The sequence below is a fragment of the Sceloporus occidentalis genome, unplaced genomic scaffold, assembly GCF_023333645.1.
Source record: "Sceloporus occidentalis isolate IW3139 unplaced genomic scaffold, rSceOcc1.0.p SCAF_9, whole genome shotgun sequence".
NCBI classification, from domain to species: Eukaryota; Metazoa; Chordata; class Lepidosauria; order Squamata; family Phrynosomatidae; genus Sceloporus; species Sceloporus occidentalis.
The window spans coordinates 45,503,339-45,525,077 of NW_028316989.1; the positions used below are offsets into that span (position 1 = coordinate 45,503,339).

Sequence of the window (21,739 nt, forward strand, 5' to 3'; positions counted from 1 at the left end):
AGCCCAAACCTCAGATGTGTATTTATGTGCTGTCCTAGTGTTGGATTCGGACACCAGAAGCCAGGAATCCCCCATCCTATAACTTCAGGGCCCTCCTGAAGATCTTTGAGCTCCAATGGACTCATAAAATGATTATATACTCACTTCCATGATCTGTTCTATAGCTAATTTCCCAAGTACTGGAAGAGCCATCCATCAGCAATAGAGTATCTGCCTTTGATAAACAGAAGTTCTGGGGCTCGGTTCCCATTATTTGCAAATAAGCCTGGAAAGTCTGTCTAAAGTCCTAGAAAGATGCCATCAGGCAGTAATTCTCAACCTTTGGCCCTCTGTCCCAATGTTTTGGACCTCGTCTCCCAGAATCCCTTACCACTGGCCATGCTGGCTACTGGTTTTGGGGAGCTGAAGTCCAAAACATCTGGAAAGACAAAGACTGAGAGCCATGGGTTGAGACAACAATGGCAAAAGGCACCTTCTTAGATGCCTACTTATTCTACCCTGCAAAACATTTCTTCTCCATGTATATGACCAACCTTACAAGAAACATAGCTTTCTAAGAAGGTTATGGGTTGTTGCTGGAAGTCTGTGGATCTCCTCCCTTATTCTGTTAAATCCTAAGGGACAATGAACAAAGAGAGCAAAGAGATAAGTGAGGATCTGAAAGGAAAAAAAGATAAGCTCAAGCTAATGTAAAACAAACAGGGCTTTCTATTTTCTTGTAAATGAATACCACAGCAAACCCAACACACTTAAAACCTTCAAGAACAGCAATACTGGCATCAGGAAAAATCCTGAAACAGAAAAATGTTGCATGCAAGGAAAATGTCAAAAGATGGGGTATTCTTTGGAGAGACAAATGTGGCCAATATTGTCTAACATTTTGTTATATGTGTTTAATTAACCTGAGATGGACCGCATTGGGATGTGCACCATGTTCTGTTTTAATTTGTTTTAAGAGGAGGCAAATTCAATCTGGGGCAGAACATCCGCAGGAAGAATGGCTGAAATATGGAAAAATCAATTATACCGGCAGCATATTTAGTCAATTGTTTTATTTTTCAATAACTAAAAAAAGGGAAAAGAAATGCTTTATGGATCGTTTCAAGAACTGACAAGTGCCATAAATCACCCTTCAGCACATACCCAAAATATGTTTGTATATAATCTCTGCAGTGCAGGAAGCAAAACAACACAGAGAAGGAAACACTCAAGTCTTGCATCTTCCTTTTGCACAGGTAAAGCACAAGCTAGAAGAGGCTGAAATACTTGGCTTGTACCTGGGAAGACTTGACCCTGCTCCTCTCTATTTTTGACTAGACGTGCTTTTTTCCTCCAAATCAAATGTGATCCAAGGTGCTTGTGAACCCAGCCAATTGTGACCCAGTTAAATCAAATGGTTTGGATTGTGCTACTTAAACACTATAACTTCCCAACTGTGAGGGACTAACAAAAAAAGCAGGTCGCAGTTTGGCAAAGCTCCAGGAGAACCAAGAAGCTTTAGGCAGAGAACTGGCTGGGAAGTGTAGGATTTGTATCTTATTTAATCAATCAGTAACTTAATTCTGGAATTAACTAAATGCTGAAATGAGAATTTAAGTCAATCCATTAAGTTAAACATTAAATGTAATTAAGTCTCCCCATTCCATTAAAAAAAACTCCTTTCCAAATTAATTGATAACTTAATTGATTTAAATATTAACCTCCTGTCTCTGCGACTGCCAGAACCAGCCTGAAATTTAACCAGGAATCCCTGAGGCTGTTATCATCCTGATACTACTTTTGTTATTGTGTGCCTTCAAGTCTTTCCTGACTTATGGTGACCCTGAGGCAAACCTATTGGGGTTTGGCCTAAAACATCCCATTGGGGCATAGGATCCTTTATGTATTTTATGTTCCTTCAAATCGCCTATTGAATTATGGCAACCTCATAAATTTCATAGGGTTTTCCTAGACCAGGAAGACTCAAGAGGTGGGTTTGCTAGTTCCTTCTTCTTGCCAGTCTCTCTAAGCAGGTTAATCCTTCTTTGCTTCCAAGATCAGACTGGATCTGCTGCCTTTAAGGTATTCAGGAACTTTTAGGGACCTTTGGGACAACCTAAAATGGAGGGCTGTATTTACCATTCCCCTGCATTAAACCTATTGGCCCAATAGTCTATTTATCGAGTATAAATGGAAATTTCTTTTCTGCCTTCATTGGGCAATGTTTATTTTCAAATCACTGTCTAATGTAACAGGGTTTTCCACTGGTAAAATATTCCCAAGCCAATGTTTGGATGGCTGTGCTCGATTCATGCCATCTTTTATTCTTCTATTAAGCCATTCTAGGACAACACAGCGGTATTAGCATTTTGCCAAAAGTACAATTAAATGGCGGTTTAAATAGTTTAGGTAAATAGATGTCTGCATTTTTGCCCACCTCAGTTCATTTTTAAAAGTGCATCAAGACATTCTTGGAACAGCTTTAGAGGGTAAGTTCAGAAAAACAACTCTAAATCAATATACGATGTGGGATAGGTTTCTGATGTCCTGAATACGAGAGGTTATGCTACCACCAAGACCAATGTTTTTATCTCATTGTGGTATTATCCACTCCAGCCTCGGTGAATAGAACTCCCATTTCCCCCAGACTGAACCATCCATCATGGAAATTTAAATTTGAAACGTCTGGAGAAAGCAACTGTGGTGAAGGATGCTCAGTAACTCTCAAGACATCTTGGACATTATTCCCAGCCTGACTAGGAAATGCCAGGGACTGAAAGGGGAACACTTTTACAAGCAAAGAATATAGTCTGCCACTGAGCTGTGCCCATTCCCCAAATGGTCTGACCATTGAACTGCACTATACAAGGTCCGCTTGGGTAACTTTTAACTGCGGTTGTACTTTGTCAACATCCCACAGCCACTATTGACTTATGGATTTCACGTTACTGTTATATTGGCCTCAAATCACTACATGTAAAATAAATAAAATCAGGACATATTCCTTATTGAGGCTCACTGAACCATGGCAAGTAAATACAGAATATTCTAAAGCATTATAGTTATATTTGCATACTTATGCTTACACTGTTCAAAGATGCTTCTCTCCAACTCATGCAACATAGACCAGGTTGTGATGTAGTAGAAGGACTGAGAGCCTCAAGATGCAAAAGTGGATACTTGCCTATCTGTTTCCTCACCCACCAGAATGGAAAGCAACCAGTTTCTCTAAACACTGTATTTGGCACAGTCTTGGCTTGTTTTCTTGCACGGAAAAGCCAATTTTTGACTACCTATCAAAATATTATCATAAGCTATCAAGGACTAGCACTTGTCCTGCTCCCTTCCCCAGCTACTTAAAATCTGCTCCTGGGTCCTTTTCTAATGTGCTGGGGTCAGGTTTTTACAGAATATGGGTAGAAATGTATGTAGTGGTGGTTTATGCTGGTTCCAGTGAAAGTAGTAAACTCTGGCAGAAGCACCCAATTGTCTTAGAGATCCAGGATAGCATCATCACAAATGTAGTGTGAATGAGGCAAATGACAAGCAAGTTAACAAAGAATTATAAAGGGAGAAATTGATATTTTGCAGTAGTTCCCTTTCTATCAAGCCAACAATTTAATGCATTTTGATTACAGTCCAATCCTAAAAATACACACATCTTGGTGCAATGCAGACCACTGGGCAGCACCTATTTGGTCCTTTTCTTGCCCAAGCCACACTGCAGTGCATAGAATTTAGCTCTTATGCGGTGCAATTTCTATTCCGTTGATGAGGGTGGGAAGACCTTCATGCCCACTTTCTTTACAATTTTATCCTACGATTAAGATGTTATACTTCTGTTTGTCCATCAAGTTATGAAAGTGGTTTATTATATTAAAAATACTGAACAGATGGAAAATAAGTTACAACAGCAAAATATTATAAGCAGCATAAAATAGAGAAGACACAATACAAATGGAAAAGTCAATAAGCTTAATTAAAGTCTGTCTCAGGTGACACACTGAGGCCAAGTAAGTCTCTTTGAGGGTGGTTTTCGAAGTCTGTTTCACCAAAACCAGGAACTCCTGTAGCATCACAGACACTCCCAAGGACTAAGGTTCACTTCATTACACACACATATATATATATTTTAAAATTATAGCTAGACAACTAAAATAGAAACAAAGCCAATAAAGAATGATGATCAAATGACTTCTGTTATTTGTTTTTATTTCAAAAACACACACACCCAGAACCCATGGGGTTCATACATTAATACAAAATACAACCATTTCCCATTTTTGCTTGGTTTTTAAACTGTTTTACAGTAGCTGAGAAAACACAATCCCCTGCATTATTAAATCCAAACTTGTGCAATATATATATATATATCATTAGGAGAAAAAAAATCTGCCCTTAAATGTTAAGAGGCAGAACTTTGCCTTTTTAGTTTCAAACCAGTCCCTTAGAAAGAGAGCATGCTTCTGAAGAATTCTTTTTATGAACAATCTAAGGCCACAGTTTATTTGCAAGTAACCCAGAAAGTGATCCCAAGATTAAAAACAGAAGAACAGCATCTTGATTATTTGCACTGATACATATTCTTCTGTTGCATGAACACAATGATACCAACAGCCAGCTCTTATTGGTATTAAAGTCTGTCATTGTAAGCACCTAAAGTTATCATGGTTTTAGTACTCTAAGACATGCATATTATACAGCCACGTTATTGCTATTCAAGTAATTAAAAGGAGCCAATAAAGAGACTATTTCCCCTTCCAATGCTACTCTTGCAATATTATTACATTTTACAGGCTTCCCATTTCTTTCTTCTTCTTTTAAAGGCATTGGTGATACCACTAAGGATTTGGTTTTAAGACAACTGTATTTCTCAGAATAAGCTGCAATGTGATTTTGGTTGAATAGTTTTTTCTTCCAGAGACCTTTTTAAAAAAGCAAACAGGGCATATGCCAATAGTTTAAGTACACTTTCTTTCCCTACTTAGACAAGCAAGACAATTCAGGCATTTCCAAGTCTCTTATTAACAACTAAGCTTACCTAGAAGCAAATTTACAACATTCTGGCATACTAGCATGTCCACAAACACAATCCAGACAGAAGCAAGTTTGATTATGAGCAGCTGCATTGAAGGGAGTCATAGACTGAGCCATCTTAAATGTATTCTTTGCCTCCTCCCATAATATCAGCTACTTCTATGAAGGTGAAAATGCTGCATCCGGACACTGTTGCAACCACGACTAAACTTGGTCTCTACTCCTGACACTAGATATCCCAGATCTCACTTAGAGAGCTTCTTGCAAGAGGTAGAAGTGCTTGTGTACCTTTCAAAAAGAGTATGCATCTCTGGAGACAAGCATTTTGTGATCCTTTTGCCATGTCTGACATCTAAACATCTGAGACGTTCCATGTGAAACACTGAGCTTGGTCTTAAAAATAAGGAAGGCCTACCTCCATTTTAGTGCCAAATAATTTCTCAAGTACACATCACTGTTGAACTAGGAGTCCTTCCCTCCCTAACATTCTTCCATTTCCATGTTCATGGGATGGAGTAACATGCAACACAGACATGGTCTTGGATAGGCATTACACGAAGTGTTGGTAGAAATCCAGCTTGCAGCTATGATTTTGGCTAAGATCCAGCTCTACAGAGATCAGAATTTCTTTGCTTATGAAAGGCAAATGAGCATCTGCCCTGCACAGAGGAGACTTCTACCCTGACCAGGGGAGGGATCATTTTGCAGACACATGCCCTTACAAATAAATACTTCTAACCTACTTTTTCTCCATGTTTTCCAGTGCTCCACGGAATATATGGCTGTCCTGCATAAGAAACCATTTATGTTATCAGTTCAGTCACATTTATGCATACAAGCGCCACAATTTTGTACTTTATCCCTTCTAAGTAGAAAGCTAGCAATGCCATCACTAGCCAAAGGGCCTTCTCACTGGGAAGAACAAAAGGCTGCAATCTCATACCTACTTAACTGTGAGTCTCACTAAAATCAACAAGGCTTATCCCTGAGTACACAGCCCTGTTTTCAATGTAAGGACTTAAAAACTGCAAGCCATCTTCAGAGGCTCAAGAACCTGCTGAAATTAAAAAGTACTATTGATTGGACTGAAGCCAGTATCTGTCTGTGACAGATAGAAGGACTCCGCTGACAGAAGACAGCTTTCCCCAAATCTGAGCAATCAGTCTGCCTAACATTTGCCTATATACACAATTAACCCACTATCCATATATGCTAGCAATGTGTGTGACGCCCTGCCATATAAAAGATGTCCCTGACCAAAGGACTTACAGTCTATAATTTGATACAGGAGGCACAACAGAGTAGGAGGCAGGAATATACAGAAGATTAAATGTATTCTTTCAGTGGCTTGACCTCAGGCTTACTTATACAACAGGGCGAAAGCAGAGGGTTGCGCCAAAAAGGTTTTAGGAAAAAGGGCTTTAAGGAGTGCTTTTTTAAAAAAAGGAGTGACCTGAAGAAAGAGAAAGTGCTCGCATCATGCCAATGCATGCATAACCTAAGAACATATTTTGCTTTCCAATTTTTTTGACTTATGCATAGATTAAATATTTAAATGGTCCATCAACAGAGGTTTCCCAGTGCAAATCATATTGCATGTGATATGACCCTGTATACACGAATACAAGGATCTGCTAGAGAGCTTAACATCAAAGTTCAACATTCCATATGACCTGAGGAATAATCAAATTATATTGCACTATAACAGAATTTAAGTCAATCCTTAAGACTAGAGGGATCGCAAATAACAATGCCCTGATAAATGAGCCAGGATACTCAAAGCATATTCATTTAAGTTCCCCAAAGGGACTGCTGTGTCGCATCAAAAAATTCACATATTGCAGCATGAGCTTTCATGGAGTATAGCAGACATCATTAGATGCACGAAGCAGGACTACAAACAGACACACTGCAGTCCCAGTTCTATCTTAGATAATGGAATCCTGCACCAGGTGAAGCATACTTCACTATAGCTGATGAAGCTATCATCCTCATGCTATGATAAATTTGTCTTTAAGGTGCCAGAGGGTTCTTCGTTTATTTTGCATTAATTTAAGAGACAAATTCTATGGAATCGTTTTTTGGTCTCGGCTCCCACATCTAAAAGAAGTAGGCCTTTTCCTTTTGTAAATGAAGGGTTTGAAATATATAAACTGCATGTTGGCAATGAGGACTACTTCTTTCACAGTTCTGTACGCACATTCCAATACAGTGTTAAAGCAGTGTTACCTTCAGTCGATAAGTAATAACTGCAGATATTCTAGTGGTAGTGGCTCAAGTTGCTGAAATTACACATTGGTGGAGTGTTTGGCTGCCCTCTATGCCTTACATTATGCCCCATTGCTGCAGATGCAACCAACACATGAATAAACAAAAACTAAAAGCCAGCAGAGCTATAGAGAAGCTACTCCATTCACCCTCTTTAAATAAATAGTAACAAACAAACAAAAAACCAGAAGAAAAAGCCCATGTACACAGACGCTCCAACGTGCTGTGACATTCTTTCCACTTCTAACAACAAATGCTTGCTTCTTCATCACATGATACACAGTATCTTCCACATCTTCCATTCAAAATCAGTGTGAAGTTTAGTGAGAGCGTTTGATTGGATGTCAGATGGGCATTTTTCCCCAACAGACTAAGGATCTCAGACATCCTTGTGCAGATATTGAAACTGTCAAGTTGAAGAGGCCCTTAGTAATCAGGGGAGGATTTGAATCATACAAATAAAAGTGTTTAATCTGCTCAGTGCAGCTCTTCTGAATCTACTTTTTTTCATTTCTTTGAAACATCCACAACAAGATTTTTCCCGTTTACTCTGTGTAGCAACTTCTATGTTTTCTTTTACCCCAAATATAGTCCATCTGTTCCAGGTATATGTGGGTTTACTTCATCCAATAACTGTTTGCAAAGCTTCTTCCATGTAAGCAAAATCACAAAGCTTTCCTTTACTTCTCCTTGCTCCACAAAGAGGCACAAGGTATCTGGACCTGAGACCTCAGGTGCCTTGATACCTGGCTGCATGTAAGTACATTGCTTCTTAAAAAGCATTACAAGCAGAAGGTGCAGAAAACCAAAACCAAGATATTCCATATGATGAAGATGCAGTAACTTCAAAACAATCCTTAAGACATGATTGAAACTGGTTGATTGTCTTCTACCTCAGTAGGATGTGGATCAATCTGTAGAGAAAGCAAACACATTTACGGCTTAAGATTCTGAAAAGCATGCATGTTTTGTGGGGTAGATTTTAAACTTGCACTCAAACAGCAACTGGTCCAGGTAGAGGAGAGGTCCCCTCACCGTATCATTTGTAAATCATCCCTTAACTTGGATCACAGAACTTTTCTGCACTGAAGGACCTTAATTTACCTCTGAATAGAGTGGAGGGGGCTGAAACCGGAATTCTTGTATGTAGGCAAACATAGGACAACACAGCTGCTCATCACAGTCAACTGCGGGTGGATACGCAGTAACATGTCTTGAAAACTCTTCTTCTGATACTATATCAGCATAATTGGGTGGGGCTAGAAGACAAACAACATACACACATATTGGCCAAGTCAGTTCAGCTACTACTTTGTTAGCATTATTTTTTTTCTAGCACATAAATCTGTTCTTTCACTGTAATTATGATTAATGATGCCCGGAAATAAACACTTTAATATACAAGACGCACCCTGTAAGAGGCACTCATCTGAAAGTGTAGCTTTTCTTAATGGAGTTGTCAGGCACTGGAATAGACTTGATGGCATTTAACAACAACCCCTCCTGAAAGGATGTATGTGGCTTTTTGGTCTAAAAAAATTGGAGTGATGCTGGGGAGCCCTAGAGATCCCCAAAACAGACTTTGAGGGCTACATATGACTGGTGGGCTGCATGTTCCTCATCCTTGGCCTAAGGCTACTGAAAGAATGTCTCAGTGCTCTCCAAGTCCAAAAATTTACTCACTATAATGGCTTTCATTTTATGAGAGCTTTAGAGATTTGCAAAATTCGATCTACCTGTTCCTGCTATAAAAAGTGCATAATAAATTAAAACAAAACCCACAACTGTACCTTCAGGATGTTCTGGCATTGTCAGCGCCAGCCAGCTCATATCCACACTGAACTGGCTGACGAGGCTGGAGTTTCGGCTGGAAAATGCAGTACATGGAATAGTGCCAATGACCAGAGGCAGTTCAAGCATCAGCTTTTTAGCACCAGGAATGTGAATGTAGACCTGTGACAAGATAAAATTTCAGAGAATTTGTCAAAAGGAGGACAGTCACCACTACATCATGTAGCAAGAAGATGTTTTCAGTGCTTTTTATCTTTTTAATTATGTTTTAAATGTGCCCAAGATTCCTTTAATTATGTACTATTTAATAAAATTGTTTCACTCTTTTTAAGTTTCTGTGTAAGGTTTTATCTGAACTTTGTAAATTGTTGTAAACCTCCTTGGATCGACTGCAAAGAGAAAGGTGAAATATAAATAAAATAAGAGTACTTCCTTTTCCAAATGTTTGAGTCCTATTAGCCTGTTTCAGAGATGCTCCTTTCGCTCACATTTTTACCTTTAATTTCAAACTTTGGTAAATTAAACTTGATAAATCGCAAGTAATTTTACACTGTTCTACCGATCTACTCTGGACTCTTCATCCACTTTCATTCCAGTCAAGAACCATTTAATATACAGACCCATGAGTATGAATAATTATGAGGTATGAAGAAGAATCTGGGCTTGGTTTATTAGCTTCCTCATAACTTGGTACACTTTCCCCTGAACAAAGTTGTATTGCCTTGTGCTCTGAAGACTACCAAGACTAAGCAATATCAAGAATTTAGAGAAGCATCATTAAGTGGCCAGAATCCTGTCGGGAAATTATGCTGACTTAATGCATGCTTACACCAGTAGTAGTGGTAGTTGGGTTATTATTGCTGTTATAATTATTTATGCCATGTCCTTTCCCCAGCCCTAGGACTTAAAATAGCTTACAGCTTTAACTGTGCAAATGCAATCATGACCATCAGCGACCTTAGCTTCCAGGCTAAATGCACCTAGTCTAAGACTTTGTGTATCTAGAGTCTAGAGGGAACATAACCTCATCCACTCCAAGCTTAACTATTATCCCCTGATCTGTCTTTCCATTGGCCAGCAGCACTTCTGTCTTGAAGGATTAAGCATCAATCTGTTTGTTCATTACTGATGACAGGTACTTGGTCATCAGGAAATTAAACAACTTCCTTTGAGTTAGGTACAAAAGTTTAATAGTATTTTGATAGTACACTAACTGTACTCTTTACACATTTACACAACAGAGCATTCCATATCTACTTGCAGAGGCAGCTCCCAATGTCTGCATTGCTTAAAAGCCCATCAGTGTGAGGGCACAGCCCTAACCTCAACAATGACCAGAATGCTGCCAGAACTTCTCAGACAACGTGTTGCTATATGCGTTGAATGGTGAAAAGCCATACTCACAGCTAAGGAATAGTCAACTCTGATGATGCAGCAGTCAAGGATAGAAGGGGTGACAGGTGGAATTTTCAGAGTTTTCCCATTCCAAGTATCTGTACTGCCGGATGCAACATGATTTCCTCGCACATTAGCAACCATCTGACGAAAAGTTTTTGTTTTTCCACTAGCAAGGTAAGTCTGTGTTTGGAAAATGGCAGCTTTTGGAACAATTAAACGAGAGGAGCAATTCTCAATTTCTGCATAAATTGGGATGGCTTCACCTAAAAATCAAATGCATCAAGAAGGAGGGAATCAGTATGCTAATAAACACTATGCTGTAAATGTCAAAGTTCACCCACTATGGGACAGAAAACATTTCTCATTTTTGCAACCTGTCCTTCTTGGAACAATTCAGCAGTTTCATTTGGTTTTCTTTTCAACTAACCATGTTTTTGCATATAGTAAATGTATATGTTGCTGCTGAGATAAGATGAAATGCAATGAATGGATGAATAAAACAGGGTGACAGACGATATCTGCAGGGTTAAATTATCAGAAAGGAAGGAGAGGTTCTTTGCTATTCTTCAACCCATCATGTAAATAATTTCCTTCAACAATGCTCAGAAAATGTAAGTAAATATATAAAAAAAGAAGTAAGACCAACATGAATCAACTGATTGAAATTGCAAGAGAAGAGATTTCACCTAACATTATGAAGAGCCTCTTCAGTGTAAGAGTTCTTTGTCAATGAACAGAATGCCTCGTAGGGTGATGGACACTCTTTCTTTCAGCATCTTTAAACCGAGGTTGGATGTGCATCTTCTGGGAGTATTTTAATTGTATATTCCAGAGGGATATGGCCCTTGATGATCTCTTCCAAGTGCATGATTCTGTGAGTAAAATCAGTGCCATGTACAAAGAGCTATGCACTCCTCTTTGCAAATCTCCCCCTCCAAATCTTCCATCCTTGCCTTCCCATTATAATGGCACAATAGAGAAATCAGGCAGTATCTAGTTTCTGAATATATTTAAAAAAAAACTAATTAAGGCACACTTACCATTACAATATCCCTTCCTCTCAATTTTGGCACTCAAAGAAACTGGTCCCGAAGTGAAGAACCAGCATCCAACCATCTTTTCCTGGCATTGCCTTGCAGGGGTCTGCAAAGATAAAAATAAAAGTCAAGAAAAAGAACAGCAATTTTCTAAATTAAAGCATGAGTAATTCACCTTCTATGACCTGTGTATCAATTGTTGGTTAAAATGGAGCTCAGAATAGCAAATTAGCTTTGGTAGCATCCATGCCAAGGCAAGGGAGGGAAAAAAACAGGCCCTTGGCCAATTCTATCACCTCAGATCCGATCTACAAATGGATCCAGAATCAGGTTTGTGCTCTGGCTTCACTACCACTTTTGCATGCATTTATTTCAGTGTTACTGCTACAAGTTTGACGACAATAACTGATTCTATACATATAGCATATATACGAGTTTAATTTGCACAGCAAATTATCATTCTTTAAGCGAACATCCATGCCTGTTTTTTCTTCTCTTTTTTGGGATCCAAACAGTATTGTGCTAGTTTTCCCTACCAGCAACTGCCCCCCTTTTATCCCATGATTTATCAGCTGGAACTGAAAGGTCTATGGACAGCTTTTGAATGGCTTGCAGCCAAAAAGAGAAGGCCAAAAAGCTCCTGTGTGGGAGGACACTGCATATGGCCCGTTGCCCAGAGTACATTCTCTTAGGAAGCAGTTTCCACTGCACTGTTTATATTACCATTTCATAATAGTATGGGAAAGGTATAATGTTAGTTTAGAGAAACAAAAAATACCATGTAACCCATTCATTCAGACAAAAAAGGGTTTTTTTTTGTTTTGGAAAAGCTGTTTTCCAGAGCTAAAACAATTACAGTTCAGAACACCAGTTAAACTAATATCTTAAATTAATATAGACAAAATGAAAAATACAAGAGTTAACAGAATTAGGACATTCGTTTGAGGCAAAATTCACATTTCCTGTACTAAGCCCTAATTGGTTTACTTAAGAAAACAAACATGCAAGTTAATATGAAGTGAAAGGCATCTTAGCAAGGATGCAATAATTTCTTATTACAAACCAGAAACACAGGAAACAATGAGCTGTATTTGCAATAGCTTTCACAGCAGCAACAGCTGACATTGTCTAAAGCAATGCTACTCAAAGTGGACAAGAATTGGCCTCCAAGCCACTGGCTGCTGGTCTGAACAGAGTATCCAAGGAAAAGGGAGAAAGTTGTGGCTGGCAGGCACAAATAAATACTTTCTCTGATTTGGTGGCCTATAGTACACATCTACCACAATGTTCCATTTATTTATTTCTCCGCTTATTTTTGCTTTCAATTGGCCCACTCTGTTCACTCTCATGGATTTCTGTACATGTGAATTTGTCTTTGACTTATAATGCAACCCCTTCCCTTCTTCTGCCACTCCCTCTCCTTTTCTGCCACATCTGTTCTTCCTGAATAGGTTATACTCTTCAACTGTAGCATTCTAATAATTATTGTACATTTATCCTATTTTCTAAAACATTTTATTAATCATACAAAGTTCAATTACTTCATGTAAGCAAACCCCTCATAAGAAAATAAGTAAAAATATATTGTGGTGCATCTACACTGCAGAAATGCAGTTTGACATCACTTTAACTGCTATGGCTCCATCCTACAGAATTCTGGGACATGTAGTTTGGTGCAGTGCCAGCACTCTTCGGAAGAGAAGGCTAAAGACCCAGGATTCCATAGGATGGAGCTACAGCAGTTAAAATGGTATCAGACTGCATTATTGCTACAGTGTAGGTGCACCCTGAGGCAGCTGTATCTGTGCACTTAATGCTGGAATCTTCACAATGGAAGCATGTGTAACATTTACTTATTTTTATTTAGTGAATTAAACATAACATAACGACCAGAGCTTAAATCAAATGCTAGAAGTGATGAATAGTTCATTAATAATAATAACTTTATTTATATACCACCTTTCCACAGTGATCAAAGTGGTTCACAAGACCATCAATACAATTACACCGTACATTACACTGTACATTATAATTACTATTTCATAGCCTATTATTATTAGAGGGGCTTAGGGTTCTGCGGTCCTGTAAATGTACTCTGCTGAAGTAAATATTTTTCAGCTGCACTATTACTAAGTCCTAATGCATGTCAATCTTGCTCCAATTTCTGGCAGAGCAGCTGTGCTGGCAATGATGGAATCAATGGCGTAACTCTCCCAGCCACATGAATTTGAAATGTACACTTTCTAAAACTATGTATTTCTAACCAAAGCTTAAGAGAGTGTCCAAGCTTTGAAAAGCAAGCAAAGAGACAGACTAGAATATTGCAAGCTTGCAATATGATGGAGAATGACCACATGTGGATCATATGTGAATAGCCGCATACAGTGTGTTGCTCTTACCAATAAAACTGGTGAATTCACATCAATGTGGCTGATAACCTGAAACTCCCTCTGGACAATCTGACTGGGTGCCAATGGCCTTTCCAGGACTGCTTTCACAAAGTACTGGATGCTGCCATACTTTCCTGTGAAGGAGGTTGCCAATGGTCTGAAGATGAGATAAAGACATTCCCAGAGTTATTTTTTTTATATAAGTTTTTTTATAAGTTTTATTTATATACCGCTATTCCAAAGATCATAGCGGTGAACAGCAAGTAAGCTAATTAGCAAGTAAGCTAATTTGCCCCCAACAGTCTGGGTACTCATTTTAGCTCCCTCCTTGGAAGGATGCAAGCCTGAGTCGAGCTTGGGCCCTTTTGCTGGTCTTGAACTCGCAACCTTGTGGTTTTGAGTGAATGGCTGCAGTACAGGCATTGAACCACTGCGCCACCAGGGCTCCTATACGTATGTTACATATGATATGTATGCTGCTTGAAGTAGTTCATATTAAAATTATATATGAAATGCTTATGAAAACAATTTTGAAAATAAATAACTGAAAATGAAAACATTCAGTTGTTTGCAAAGACATAGCTGTGCTTGTCTGTTTCGGATGAAAGCAAAGAAATACACTGCTGTGGGGATACTTCCAACTCTACTGGTGCAGATGAATTAGACTGCTATCCATGAAAGCTCAGGCTAAAAGAAATCAGTTCCTCTCAAAGGTGTTGCCTGATTCCTTCATTCATTATGCACTTTTTGACATTTTATGTTCAACTACAAAAAGGGAGCGGTAAAAGTGTAAACAAAAAGGTTTTCAGTAATTATCTGAACATGACCACTGTTTCTCTTTTTTAGTATCTCAGGGAAGAGAACTCCAAAGGTTGGGAGCTACTACTGAAAAGGCCCACTTGTTGCCACACAGCATTCCAGTGGTAATATAAAAAAGTAAAGGTTCCCCTTTGACACAGTTGTCAAGTCATGTCCAACTGTACGGAGTAGTGGAGTGGTAGTATAACAACTGGAAAAGCCTCCACGGAAGATCACTGTGGTTGACTGGGCATACACAACTGAAGCCGTTTTCTTAATTATCTTGTCCCCATGGCTTTTAAGGCTTTGTATGTCAAAAACAAATAGGTAAATTCAGCAAATGCAGCTATTTAAAATAGTCTTTCCTAACTGCCAGTATCCCGAGGAACATTATAACTAATTCAGTATTTAAGAGAGTTTGCAGTATGGTTAGCAGTCAACTGGCCTCCTATGTAACTGCGCCAAATATTCTACGAAGCCACGACTATAAAGCTGACTGCTTATACCACTGTCGGCATCATCACCACTACCGTCATTGTTGTTAAACAGGCTGTGTGTATAAGGTGTATACAAAACATAAATGAATTTCATGTTTAGACTTGGGCTCCATCTCCAAGATATCTCATTATGTATATGCAAATATTCCAAAATCCAAAATAAACAAAACCTAAAATCCAAAACACTTCTGGTCTGTATTTCAAGTTATGCTGTATTACTTACTGCTCGGGAAGTTGAAAGCTGAAAGGGAATTCATGTTTTCCAGGTTCTAAAAGGACTAAGCCCTCATCATCTAAGGAAAAAAGAAAATTTGTTTTTAAAACAGTCAGCTCAAAAATCCCAGCAACTATAAAAACTATGAAATCAAAAGTCATCTATTATGCCTTGGAGAGGGCTCCTTTTTTTGTTCTAAGGCCAAGAAGTACCTCATGTGGGTAGATCTGGTTGGAAACAGCATAATTTCTAAGAACTGAAGTGGTTTGCAAGGAGATTCACTTATTTAATTTCATTTTTTTAATATGCTGCCTTTCTCCTGGATTAGGAGCCAAGGTGTCTCACAAAATAAGCTAAAACAATATAATTTTAACACAAAGCAAGTCAGCCTAGCCTCTCATTAAAAGCAGTTGCAAAGGGTGGGAGCAGCCACAGAGAAGACTCCCTCTTATGTCCTCCTCACCAAGTGAGCCTGCGATGGTGGTGGGTCTGAGAAAACCTTCCCCTGTAGATCTTACAATTCTGGCTGGTTCATAAAGAGAGATACAGTCCTTCAGACAATCTGGACCTAACTGCTTTAATAGGCCATGACCAGCACTCTGAATTGTCCCCAGAAATGAACCAGTAGCCAGTAAAGTGACTTTAATAAGGGAGCTATATGGCCCCTATAACTGACCCCATCAGCATTCTGGCCACCACATTCTGGACCCCCTGAAGTTTCCGTACATTTTCCAAAGGAAGCCCCATGTAGAATGTGTTACAGTAGTCCAAACGGGATGTAATTAAGGCATGTGTCACCATAACCAGATCTGACATCTCTATGAATGGGGGCAGTAGAAGCACTAGTTTTTTCCTCTGCAAATGCACTCCGGGTCACTGCTGAAACCTGTAACCCAGTCTGGCACAGGCAGGGTTCCTATTCCCTGATCTGCCTTTTGATTGACCAGGAGCACCTCTGTCTTGTCTGGATTAAGTCACAATCTCTGTGTCCTCATCCAGCCCATTACTGACAACAGGCATGGCTTCTGTACCAGAATCAGATGGAAAGGAGAAGTAGGTTGGGTGTCATCGGTGACGCCGCACCCCCAAACTTTGACCTCTCCCAGCTATTTCATGTAGATGTTATACAGCATGGGGACAAAACAGAACCCCAAGAGAGCCCACAGTCCAATGGCCAGAGAATCAAACATGAATCCCCCAGCACCACCTTCTGAGTTTGCCCCCTCCACGAAATAGCAGAACTACTGCATAATAGTGTCCCCCAAGTCCCAATTCCAGACAGTTGGCCCAGAAAGATACCAGTTATTTTTCCTCAGACCTCACTGCTTAAAATCTAACCTGTAAAAGTTTGCACGATACACATCTACATATACAGACACATATATAAGATAATACTTCATTCTCATCAAGTGGCCTATAGCCCATGAAAACACAGGCTAAAATAATCTTTAAGGTGCCACAGGATAATGGTGCTTTTGTTGCAACAGACTAAACTGGCTATTCCTTTGGGGGCTGTTTCGTACATTTAATTAGCAACACAATGAACCAAAATTGCCTAGCATGACACCTGGAACAGACCCAGTATTAATAAAACTAAGGTCAAACTTGTTGACTAAATTTTTTCCAGGCAATTAACCATGGGAAACAAGTATGTTTCTGTACAATGATCTTCAGGAACTGTACATGCCTGGAAAGTAAATGCACTCCTGCATACAGCGATTTAGGAATGGAAAAGAGGACCACAGGCTCTCATGAGCACCAGATAGTCTGTAGATGTTATTTAAACCTTATATGACATTCTCTCCTCCCCTGGAGCATAAAGAGGAAACTGAATAATGCCCAAGATAATTTAAGATCATGCTTAAGAATAAGCACCAGGAGGAAAGTTCAGGATGTGCCATTCTGCAGTTGCCACATCATGCTGACCCAGGGCACAGGAAATGTGGACCATAGATTTACACCATCAGCCAAATTTCTTTCAGTTATGTACCTGCTTGAAGAAGTAAGAACTATAGGACGCAAGAGAGGCATTTCTACTTAGAACCAAGCAAAAATTCCAGGGGTTAACTCTGGCTTTTTCAAATGCTGGTTAACTATGGTCGAAAACATACTGCAGCAATCATCCACTTTTAGACTGCTTTAACTTCCCTGGCTCGCTGCTAGGGAATCCTGGGAATTGTAGTTTATTGTGGCACCAGAGCTCACTGAATGTTCCCCAAATTCCCTAGCATTGAGCCAGGGCTATGTCTGCAGTGTGTTCTGGACCTACTTTCTCCTCATGGGAAGGGCCTTAGTTTAGCAATAGTGGACATCCTTTGCATGCAGACGATGACAAGTTCAATTCCCAGTATTATCTTGAGACAGGCAGGAAAAGCTCCTGGGTGAAACTCTGAAGAGCAGCTGCTACTCAGTGTTGATGAAACTGGGTTTGAAGAACAAAAGGCATGACTCACTAGAAGGCAGTGTGCTATGTTCCTGCAGTCCTGAAGTCACATCTCTCCTAATTCCAGCCTAAGAAACCTGGCCCTCCTCCCACTTGAACCTGGGCTGCTTCCCTAACCAGAGGAAATGCCTCTCTGCCCCACAATCTTGAGCCACCAAGGAAGTGTTCAGCAGCCACTGCACAGAGCACTGTGTAACAGCCAGGTCAACCTTGACGCAAGATATCCCTATACCAATTGAAAAGGAACAAATGAGCATTTCTTTTTGTACACGCTGGCTCCATTTGCTTCTTCCCATTCCCTCTACTGACCTTCTCCTTTTATAACCCCAAAACAACTTGTTGTCCTCATTGTGCCACAGCTTTGGAATAACCTCAAACACACAGATATGTGTGTGTGTGTGTTTATTTGTATTTAGCCTGACTCAAGTTACAGTCACCTGGGAAAACTACTTCAAAAGGACCTTTGAGAAAAGACACTGGCTGGCCATGCAAGATGCTTTACAACTTTCAGGTTATTTTAACAGTGCTCCAGGGGACCTTTTGAAAGATAAAACCAAAGATTAGTAAATAACACATGTTAACAACTAAAAGCACACAGGGCCAGTGTGGTGCAAAGGCTTGACCAGCAGACAAGGGTTCGAATCCTGGCTTGGCCATGGAGACCCACAGGGTGAGCTTGGGCAAGTCACACTCTCTCAGCCTCAGAGGATGGCAATGGCAAACCCTCTCAGAAGAAACCTGCCAAGAAAACCCAATGATGGGTTTGCCTTAGGGTGGTCCTAAGTCACACAACAACAATGACAAATAAAAGCACAGCAATTTCCCCAGCCTCCACCATACAAATCCTTGCTAACTGACCTGCCATCCTCCCTGAACCCTAGGCCAATGCTTCTCAACCTTTAGGCCTCCAGATGTTTTGGGCTTCAATTCCCAGAAGTCCCAGTCAGTACACTCATTGTTCAGGAATTCTGGGAGTTGAAGTCTCAAACATCTAGAGGAGCAAAGGTTAAGAACCACAGCCCTAGACCTTTCTTTCAATGTCAGACAAGGGGGTTTATCCCCAATTCCTCAAGAACAGGTCAATCCCAGATTCAAAACTCCCTATCCCCCCCCCCCTTTGTTTTTGTTTTCCCAGATCTGCTCAAACTGTTTCAGCTCTAAATTTGGTCTTATTTTGGCCCTTACATAATCATCCTTACAGTTGATTTGCCTTGATATGAATTTTTAAAGCGCCTGTTTAATGCTGGAAAGGAGCTCTTTCCCCACCTTGATCTCAAGCAGTTCCTCACCAATCCTTAAAACGGTTATACCCCGGAGTCATTCCCACTTCAGCCCTCCCCTCCCAAATTCCTTGCTCCCTATTTCAAATAGGTGTCTTTCCTTTTAATGTATGCTTTAAATGGTCTCTGTCTTTGGCTGCCTTTTTGAAAGGATGGTTTCCAACTGTTTCAAATCCCCTTACAGACTTAGAACTACAAAGTAAGGCAGTAAACCAACACAGTTTATGAAATATGAATGTTCATGATGATGGATGATGCATCTTTCTGCATTAGGATACTTCCTCTTATGTAATGGGTTTTCTCTCTCTCTGTTGCGTAGGCATGCACTGCTGACAGAAGGGGAATTCGCTGTTAATCTTAAAAGGGAAGAATGAACAGGAAGAAAAAAGGGGTGTACTAAAACAAAGGACACTACTTGCCCATAGGGAAACATAGGGGAATAGTTGCCCATAGAGGATCATTGGGGATCATTTGCCCATAGGGAATTACTGGGGGATACTTTCCCATAGAGGATCACTGGGCAAATGTTCCCCAATGATTCTCTATGGGCAAGTATGGTTTCCCCCCAAACTCAATGTTTTTAAAAAGGCCTGACTCAAACATTAATTTTCAAAACAAAATAAAGACCAATATATTTTTTTAAAATACGATTGGAAATAGCCAAGACACTTAAAACATATTTCAAGCAGTTTCAATAAAATGCTATACACAGAGAGAGATAGAGAGAGAGAGTAGCCCAGTGTTTTGAGTGCTGGACCCACAGAGACCCCTTGGGAGGCCCTTGGGCAAAGCGCACTCTCTCAGCCTCAGAGGCTGGGGATGGCAATGGCAAACCCCTTCTGAACAAATCTTGCTAAGACAGGGCCGCCTTAGGGCTGCCAGAAGCCAACTGAAGGCACACAACAGACAGACAGCCAGCCAGGCCCCAGGAAATTTGTGTTGCCATAACTTGGGAACAACCCGAAGGCAACAACAATAAACACAACAACCCTCTGGTGGATCTTTCGCAGCGTTTTGGCCTTAGGGTCGCCACAAGCCATAGACTCCTAGAGTTGAAGAGACCCCCCCCCCCAAGAAGGGCCCTGATCCAGTCCAAGCTCTTTATTCTGCCATGCAGGAACTCTCAATCCAAGCATCCAAGGCAGATAGTCTGCTTTAAGGCCTGCAAAGGAGGAGCTCTTCCCCCTCAGGAGCCCCTTCCCTCATTTCTCTCACGCCCCCTTCCCTCCCCTCCCCTCTCCAAGGCCCCTTCCCCTCCTTCTCTCAAGGCCTCCTTTCCCCCCAGGAGCCCCTTCTCTTTCCCCTTTAAGACCCTCTCCTTCAGCTCTCATTCCAGACCCCCTCCCCTTTCCCCGCTTTCCTTCAGGGCCCCTTCCCTCTTTCTCCCTTAAGACCCCTTCCTTCATAAGACCCCCTCCCCTTATTTCTCACAGGACCCCCTTCCTCCTTCCCCCCTTAAGCCCCCTTCCCTCAATCCCCACTCCAGCCCCCTTCCCTCTTTCTCCTTCAGGACCCCTTCCCTCAATCCTCACTCCAGACCCCTCTCCCTTATTTCTCCCAGGTCCCCACCCAGAGCCCCTTCCTTCCTTCCTTCCTTCCTTCCTTCCTTCCTTCCTTCCTTCCTTCCTTCCTTCCCTCTCACCTCGGGGTCCCTCTTGCCCTTCTTCCCTGCCGAGGAGCACCTGCCTGACGTCGAGGAAGAGCACCTGGGCCTCCCTCCGGGCGCCGCTGACCGACGGAGACGGAGGCGCTTCCAGGGCGGAGGCGGAGGGGGCGCCCGGCCCTTCGCTCCAAGCGGCGCGGGCGGCTCCCGAGGCTTCGAGGCGGAGGGCGCGGAGGGCCAGCGCCGAGGCGGCGGACACTTCCACCGCCACCGCCCCGGAGACCCTGTCTCCGCCGCAGAAGGGGCCGGGCTCCGCCAGAGACACCGCCACAGACGACGCCATGGCGGCGCCCTCGACGCCTCCTGGCTCTGAGCGGAACCCAGGCGCCCCGGCCTCCTCTTGCCCATCTTCGCCGCGACTGCGCCTGCGCCGGGGGCCTCGTGACCAGCCCTCGGCGGCCGGCGTGATCGCAGCCTCTCCGCCAATCGCATTGAAGCCTCCGGCGCGTGGACAGTGACGTGATTGGCCGGGGACGCCGAGGCTGACCAATCAGAGGCCGAGGCAGCCATGTGCACGAGTAAACAGGGAGGGAGGGGCGGTGGGCGTGGCCAAAGCCGAAGGGGCGTGGCGAAGAGAGCGGAGTGACACAGAGTGAGAATTCGATGATGACGTAAGCACTGCTGCTGCTGCTGCATCCAGACGCTAGAAAGGATGCGGTTTCATACCGCTTTAAGTGCTGCAGCTCTTTTTCATGGGGGATTGGTGGGGTTTTTTTGGTCTTTTGTCAGTCCCTTGTTGGGAGAAAGGCATAATAGCACTTAAATAAATGGATTAAATAAATGAATTAAATAAATAATGCAATCCAGACATTGCAGGAATGGATTAAATAAATGATGCAATGCAGACACTGCAAAAATGATGCTGTTTCATACTGCTTTAAATGCTGCAGCTCCATGTTATAGGGTTTTTTTGGTCTTGCATAAGGAAAGGCTGCAGAGAAATT

General features: G+C 41.4%; 1 protein-coding gene across 1 annotated transcript; it reads right to left on the reverse strand.

Annotated features, from left to right (window-relative positions):
- Window positions 1–4,160: 4,160 nt before the first annotated feature.
- On the reverse strand, window positions 4,161–21,142 carry LOC149307447 (arrestin domain-containing protein 4-like). The gene is made up of 8 exons (XM_089539185.1): window positions 20,775–21,142; window positions 15,419–15,488; window positions 13,910–14,057; window positions 11,514–11,616; window positions 10,480–10,736; window positions 9,075–9,237; window positions 8,389–8,543; window positions 4,161–8,198 (listed from the first exon to the last, which is right to left on the reverse strand). The coding sequence occupies exons 1-8, from the start codon at window positions 21,076–21,078 to the stop codon at window positions 8,142–8,144; spliced, it is 1,257 nt and encodes a 418-aa protein (XP_089395311.1). The 5' UTR covers window positions 21,079–21,142; the 3' UTR covers window positions 4,161–8,141.
- Between the last annotated feature and the right edge of the window lie 597 nt (window positions 21,143–21,739).

Bases quoted from the DNA above. Each gene is read 5' to 3' on its own strand.
- LOC149307447 (XM_089539185.1), bottom strand. From the start codon at position 21,078: ATGGCGTCGTCTGTGGCGGTGTCTCTGGCGGAGCCCGGCCCCTTCTGC. The intron at 9,238-10,479 runs GTGAGTATGGCT...ATCTTGTCACAG, and splicing joins GAGTTGACTATTCCTTAGCT to GTCTACATTCACATTCCTGG. The intron at 8,544-9,074 runs GTACAGTTGTGG...TTTGTCTTCTAG, and splicing joins AATGCCAGAACATCCTGAAG to CCCCACCCAATTATGCTGAT.